This window comes from Pristiophorus japonicus, unplaced genomic scaffold (genome assembly GCF_044704955.1).
Source record: "Pristiophorus japonicus isolate sPriJap1 unplaced genomic scaffold, sPriJap1.hap1 HAP1_SCAFFOLD_4286, whole genome shotgun sequence".
Taxonomy (NCBI): Eukaryota; Metazoa; Chordata; class Chondrichthyes; family Pristiophoridae; genus Pristiophorus; species Pristiophorus japonicus.
In genome coordinates, this window is record NW_027254186.1 from 1 (window position 1) to 7,643 (window position 7,643).

Here is a 7,643-nt window from a genome sequence, read left to right on the forward strand (position 1 = left end):
ACGGGTCTCCCCCCACGGGGCACCCACTTTCCCCGGGGTACGGGTCTCCCCCCACGGGGCACCGACTCTCCCCCGGGGCCCCTCTCTCTCTCTCGGACCGCCCTCTCTAACCCCTCTTTCTCTCTCTCTCGCTCGCAGGTAGTGACTGCTCTGCAGATTGTGATGACCAATACGGCCCTTCACCTCCAGGCTCTGCTGGACTTTGAAGACCAGGATGGGGAGGAGCGAATTGCTGGAGATGAGTGGCTTTTCGAAGGCCCAGGTATTGTTGGTCCAATTGTAGAATCATCCAATCCGACAGCACAGGCGGCCATTGGGCCCATCGAACGTGTGCCGGCTCGGTGACAGAGCGATTCAATCAGTCCCCACACTCCCCCCACCGCCCTTTCCCCGGACCCTCCGCTGATTATTTCCCCTTCCAGTATTTCTCCAATTCCCGGTGTGAAAGTCACGATTGACTCTGCTCTCACCGAGCTTTCAGGCAGCGGGTTCCCGATCGCAATAACTCGCTGCGTAAAAACATTCTCCCCATCTCCCCGTCTGGTTCCATCGCCGATTATCGTCAATCTGTGTCCCTCTGGTTACCCGACCCTCCTGCTCCCGGGAACAGGTTCTCCCGATTTACTCTGTCCAAACTGTTCAGGATTGGGAACACCTGGATCACATCTGCTCTTAACCTTCTCTGCTCCAAGGGGAACAATCCCAACTTCTCCAGTCTCCCCTCGTCACTGAAGTCCCACATCCCCCCCGGGGACCATTCTGGTCAATCTCCCTCTGCACCCTCTTCTCCTCTGCTTGAGGGGGCACCCCATCCTCAATATTCACACTCCCTCCACCACTGGAGCACCGTGTGTACCATCTACAAGATGCACGGCAACAACTCCCAAACCCACGGCCTCTGCCGCCGAGAGGGACGAGGGCAGTAGGAGCATGGGAACATCATCAACTCCACGTTCCCCTCCGAGAGAACACAAGAACATCAGAAATAGGAGCAGGAGTGGGCCATTCGGCCCCTCGAGCCTGCTCCGCCATTTAATACCACCATGGGCTGATCCGATCATGGACTCAGCTCCACTTCCCCGCCCGCTCCCCATAACCCTTCACTCCCTTATCGCCCAAAAATCTGTCTATCTCCACCTTAAATATATTCAATGTCCCAGCCTCCACAGCTCTCTGGGGCAGAGAATTCCACAGATTTACAACCCTCCGAGAGAAGAAATTCCTCCTCATCTCAGTTTTAAATGGGCGGCCCCTTATTCTGAGACCATGCCCCCTAGTTCTAGTCTCCCCCATCAGTGGGAACATCCTCTCTGCATCCACCTTGTCGAGCCCCCCTCATAATCTGATACGTTTCCATAAGATCACCTCTCATTCTTCTGAATTCCAATGAGTAGAGGCCCAACCTCCTCAACCTTTCCTCATAAGTCAACCCCCTCATCCCCGGAATCAACCGAGTGAACCTTCTCTGAACTGCCTCCAAAGCAAGTATATCACCTCGTACTTCTCTGCCTTAAACTGCCTCTGCCCCATTTCTGCCCACCTCACCAACCTGCCTGTGTCCTGCTGAAGTCTGTTACTATCTATCCTCCTCACTGCAGACTACATTACCGAGTTTCGTGTCATCTGCAAACTTTGAAATTATGCTCAAGTCCAGGGCATTAATTTACATTTAAAAAGAGCAGTGATCCTAATACTGACCCCCTGGGCAACAGCATTGTATGTCGCCCTCCAGTCCAAAAAACAACCATTCACCATGACTCTCTGCTTCTTGTCCCTCAGATAACGTTGTATCACTGTTACCACTGTTGCTGAATCTCACGCCTATCATGTGGCACTTTATCAAATACCTTCTGAAAGTCCATATACACCATCAACCGGTCCACCCACGGGGCACCGACTCTCCCCACGGGGCACCGACTCTCCCCACGGGCACCGACTCTCCCCACGGGCACCGACTCTCCCCACGGGCACCGACTCTCCCCACGGGCACCGACTCTTCCCGAGGTACGGGTCCTCCCCCACGGGGCACCGACTCTCCCCACGGGCACCGACTCTCCCCGAGGTACGGGTCTCCCCCACGGGGCACCGACTCTCCCCACGGGGCACCGACTCTCCCCACGGGGCACCGACTCTCCCCGAGGTACGGGTCACCGACTCTCCCCCACGGGGCACCGACTCTCCCCCACGGGGCACCGACTCTCCCCCACGGGGCACCGACTCTCCCCCACGGGGCACCGACTCTCCCCCACGGGGCACCGACTCTCCCCGAGGTACGGGACTCCCCCAGAGGGCACTGACTCTCTCCTTTTCCTGCCCCAGGGACCTACATCCCGCAGAAGGAGGTCGAGGTGCTCCAGACAATTCAAGCCACGGTGATCCACCACAACCAGGCCATCCGGCTGAGGGCACGGAAGGAGACGAAGGATCGGGAAGGACGGGATCGAGTGACGGGTGAGTGATAACTCGATGTCCTGCCCTCGAGCTGTGCCGCCGATCGGTGCTCTGCAGCGCTCCCACAGGCCGCTTGCCGCATTACAACAGGAAAGACCGCGCGCGCACGGGAACATAGAGGGGCCGAGCGGCACAGTAAAGGGGCCCCGGCCCCCTCCCCCTCCCCCTCCCCAAAAACTCTCGACGTGCACATCGCTGGAGAAGCAGAACCATCTATCACCATCATCACAGGCAGTGTCCCGGAATCGAGGAAGGCTTGCTCCCACTCTAACAGTGAGTCCTTCGGTGGCTGAACAGCCCCAATACAGGACCCACAGTCCCCTGTCACAGGTGGGACAGACAGACGTTGAGGGAAGGGGAGGGTGGGACTGGTTTGCCGCACGCTCCTTCCGCTGCCTGCGCTTGGTCTCTGCACGCTCTCGGCAACGAGACTCGAGGTGCTCAGCGCCCTCCCGGATGCACTCCCTCCACTTGGGGCGGGACTGGTCTTTGGGCCCAGGGACTCCCAGGTGTCAGTGGGGATGTTGCACTTTATATCAGGGAGGGCTTTGAGGGTGGTCCCTTGTAACGTTTCCTCTGCCCCACCTTTGGCTCGTTTGCCCGTGAAGGAGTTCCGAGTAGAGCGCTTGCTTTGGGGAGTCTCGTGTCTGGGGGGGGACATGCGGACAATGTGGCCCTGCCCAGCGGAGCTGGTCGAGTGTGGTCAGTGCTTCGATGCTGGGGATGTTGGGCCTGGTCGAGGACGCTAACGTTGGTGCGTCTGTCCTCCCGGGGGATTTGCAGGATCTCACGGAGACAGCGTTGGTGGTATTTCTCCAGCGACTTGAGGTGTCTACTGTACATGGTCCGTGTCTCTGAGCCATACAGGAGGGCGGGTATCACTACAGCCCTGTAGACCATGAGCTGGGGGTGAGATACCTACTGTACATGGTCCATGTCTCTGAGCCACACAGGAGGGTGGGTATCACTACAGCCCTGTAGACCATGAGCTGGGGGTGAGATACCGACTGTACATGGTCCATGTCTCTGAGCCATACAGGAGGGCGGGTATCACTACAGCCCTGTAGACCATGAGCTGGGGGTGAGGTACCTACTGTACACGGTCCATGTCTCTGGGCCATACAGGAGGGCGGGTATCACTACAGCCCTGTAGACCATGAGCTGGGGGTGAGATACCGACTGTACATGGTCCATGTCTCTGAGCCATACAGGAGGGTGGGTATCACTACAGCCCTGTAGACCATGAGCTGGGGGTGAGGTACCGACTGTACATGGTCCATGTCTCTGAGCCATACAGGAGGGCGGGTATCACTACAGCCCTGTAGACCATGAGCTCGCTGGTGGATTTGAAGGGCCTGGTCTTCAAACACTCTTTTCCTCAGGCGGCCGAAGGAAAACAGGGAAGGGATTACGATCCTGTGACGGGTGCATGAGAGAGATTGAGTGTGATAGAGAGAAGATAGAAGAAAGACTTGCATTTATATAGACTCCTTTCACAACCACCGGACGTTCCGAAGCGCTTTACAGCCAATGAAGTACTTTTGGAGTGTGGTCACTGTTGTATTGTGGGAAACGCGGCAGCCAATTTGTGCACAGCAAGATCCCACATCCAGCAATGTGATAATGTCCCGGATAATCTGTTGTAGTGATTGAGGGATAAATATTGGCCCCAGGACTCCGGGGAGAACTCCCCTGCTCTTATTAATAATAATAACTTGTATTTATACAGCACCTGTAAATGTCCCAAGTGTTACAGACAAAACGGATAAAGTTGACATCGAGCCACATAAATAGAAATTAGGGAGGTGACCAAAAGCTTGGTCAAAGAGATCGGTTTTAGGGAGTGTGAGGAGAGAGGTAGAGAGGTTCGGGCAGCTGCGGGGAGGGGGTGCTGGAGGGGGTTACAGAGATAGGGAGGGGAGTAGGGGCTGGAGGGGGTTACAGAGATAGGGAGGGGTGTATGGGCTGGAGAAGGTTAGAGATAGGGAGGGGTGTAGGGGCTGGAGGGGGTTACAGAGATAGGGAGGCGTGTAGGCACAGGATGGGGTTACAGAGATAGGGAGGGGTGTAGGGGCTGGAGGAGGTTACAGAGATAGGGAGGGGTGTAGGCACAGGATGGGGTTACAGAGATAGGGAGGAGTGTAGGGGCTGGAGGTTACAGAGATAGGGAGTGGTGTAGGGGCTGGAGGTTACAGAGATAGGGAGTGGTGTAGGGGCTGGAGGTTACAGAGATAGGGAGTGGTGTCGGGGCTGGAGGTTACAGAGATAGGGAGGGGTGTAGGGGCTGGAGGTTACAGAGATAGGGAGTGGTGTCGGGGCTGGAGGTTACAGAGATAGGGAGGGGTGTAGGGGCTGGAGGTTACAGAGATAGGGAGGGGTGTAGGGGCTGGAGGTTACAGAGATAGGGAGGGGTGTAGGGGCTGGAGGTTACAGAGATGGGGAGTGGTGTCGGGGCTGGAGGTTACAGAAATAGGGAGGGGGCGAGGCCATGGAAGGATTTGAACATCATGATGAGAATTTTGAAATCGAGACGTTGCTTAACCGGGATCCAATGTAGGTTAGCGTGCACAGTGGGTGATGGGGGAGTGGGACTGGGTGCGAGTTAGGACACGGGGCAGTGAGCACAGGGGGTGATGGGTGAGTGGGACTGGGTGCGAGTTAGGACACGGGGTCAGTGAGCACAGGGGGTGATGGGTGAGTGGGACTGGGTGTGAGTTAGGACACGGGGCACAGGGGGTGATGGGTGAGTGGGACTGGGTGTGAGTTAGGACACGGGGTCAGTGAGCACAGGGGGTGATGGGTGAGTGGGACTGGGTGTGAGTTAGGACACGGGTCAGTGAGCACAGGGGGTGATGGGTGAGCGGGACTGGGTGTGAGTTAGGACACGGGGGCAGCGAGCACAGGGGGTGATGGGTGAGTGGGACTGGGTGCGAGTTAGGACACGGGGACAGCCGAGTTTTGGATCACCTCGAGTTTACGTCGGCCAGGAGTGTGTTGGAATGGTCCAGTCTGGAGGTAACGGGCTCGGACGAGGGTTTCAGCAGCGGATGAGCTGAGGCGGGGGGGAGGGGCAGACTCGGGCGATGTTACAGACGGGGAAATAGACGGGTTTAGTTATGCTGTGGATTTCTGTCCAGAAGCTCATTTCAGGGTCAAATATGACAGCGAGGTTGTGAGCAGTCTGGTCCAGCCTCGGGCAGGAGATAGAGCGAGGGAAGGGAGTCGGGGGCGAGGGAAGGGAGTCGGGGGCGAGGGAAGGGAGTCGGGGGCGAGGGACTGACAACAATGGCGCTGGTGTTCCCGATACAACAATGGGGAGAACGTCTGATCCCGTTCTGGATGTGGGATCAGCAGTGTGACACTTGCGAGACCGTGGGGGTCAGGTGGAGCTGGGGATCAGCGGACATGTGGGAACTGACTCCGAGTTTCCGGATAATGTCGCCAAGGGGCAACATGGAGATGGGGAATAGGAGGGGGTCGCGATCCCGGCCGGCTCTGACCCTGACACTGACCCTGACACTGACCCCTGTTGCCCCCCCACAGGGGAGGAGTGGCTGGTGCGCGAGGTGGGGGCCTATCTCCCCGGGGTGTACGAGGAAGTGGTGGACGTGGTCGATGCTTTCGTGCTGACGGAGAAGGTGAGTGACCGGGACAGGGGACCCCCGTGTCTGGGGGGGAGGGGCAGGGGACCCCCGTGTCTGGGGGGGAGGGGCAGGGGACCCCTGTGTCTGGGGGGGAGGGGCAGGGGACCCCCGTGTCTGGGGGGGGAGGGGCAGGGGACCCCCGTGTCTGGGGGGGGGAGGAGAACGGGGAGGGGACCCCTGTGTCTGGGGGGGGAGGGGCAGGGGACCTCCGTGTCTGGGGGGGGAGGGGCAGGGGACCCCCGTGTCTGGGGGAGGGGCAGGGGACCCCCGTGTCTGGGGGGGGAGGGGCAGGGGACCCCCGTGTCTGGGGGGAGGGGCAGGGGACCCCTGTGTCTGGGGGGGGGGGAGGAGAACGGGGAGGGGACCCCTGTGTCTGGGGGGGAGGGGCAGGGGACCCCTGTGTCTGGGGGGGGGGAGGAGAACGGGGAGGGGACCCCTGTGTCTGGGGGGGGAGGGGCAGGGGACCCCTGTGTCTGGGGGAGGGGACCCCTGGTGTCTGGGGGGGCAGGGGACCCCTGTGTCTGGGGGAGGGGCAGGGGACCCCTGTGTCTGGGGGGGGAGGGGCAGGGGACCCCCGTGTCTGGGGGGGGGAGGGGCAGGGGACCCCTGTGTCTGGGGAGGGGACCCCTGTGTCTGGGGGGGAACAGGGAGGGGACCCCTGTGTCTGGGGGGGGGAGCGGACGGTCGGGGACCCCCGTGTCTGGGGGAGGGGCAGGGGACCCCCGTGTCTGGGGGGGAGGGGCAGGGGATCCCAGTGTTCGGGGGGGGAGGGGCAGGGGACCCGCGTGTCTGGGGGGAGGGGCAGGGGACCCCCGTATCTGGGGAAGGGGGAGTGGCAGGGGACCCCCGTGTCTGGGGGAGGGGCAGGGGACCCCCGTGTCTGGGGGAGGGGCAGGGACCCCCGTGTCTGGGTGAGGTACAGGGACCCCCGTGTCTGGGGGAGGGGCAGGGGACCCCCGTGTCTGGGGGAGGGGACGGTCGGGGACCCCCGGTGTCTGGGGGAGGGGACGGTCGGGGACCCCCGTGTCTGGGGGAGGGGCAGGGGACCCCCGTGTCTGGGGAGGGGCAGGGGACCCCCGTGTCTGGGGGAGGGGCAGGGGACCCCCGTGTCTGGGGGAGGGGACGGCCGGGGACCCCCGTGTCTGGGGGAGGGGACGGTCGGGGACCCCCGTGTCTGGGGGAGGGGACGGTCGGGGACCCCCGTGTCTGGGGGAGGGGACGGTCGGGGACCCCCGTGGTCTGGGGAGGGGACGGTCGGGGACCCCCGTGTCTGGGGGAGGGGACAGTCGGGGACCCCCGTGTCTGGGGGAGGGGCAGGGGACCCCCGTGTCTGGGGGGGGGGGAGGGGACCCCCGTGTCTGGGGGAGGGGCAGGGGACCCCCGTGTCTGGGGGAGGGGGGGGCAGGGCACCCCCGTGTCTGGGGAGGTACAGGGGACCCTGTGTCTGGGGGAGGGGCAGGGGACCGCCGTGTCTGGGGGGGGCAGGGGACCCCGTGTCTGGGGGAGGGGCAGGGACCCCCGTGTCTGGGGGAGGGGCAGGGGACCCCC

General features: G+C 61.5%; 1 protein-coding gene across 1 annotated transcript; it reads left to right on the forward strand.

The window, feature by feature from the left end:
- Nucleotides 1-138: 138 nt before the first annotated feature.
- Nucleotides 139-6,089, forward strand: LOC139251265 (major vault protein-like; the record flags this gene model as incomplete). Its single annotated transcript, XM_070873234.1, has 3 exons — nt 139-262; nt 2,320-2,451; nt 5,995-6,089. Coding segments are annotated over 3 exons (351 nt in total), but the record flags the coding sequence as incomplete, so codon positions are not given.
- Nucleotides 6,090-7,643: the final 1,554 nt, after the last annotated feature.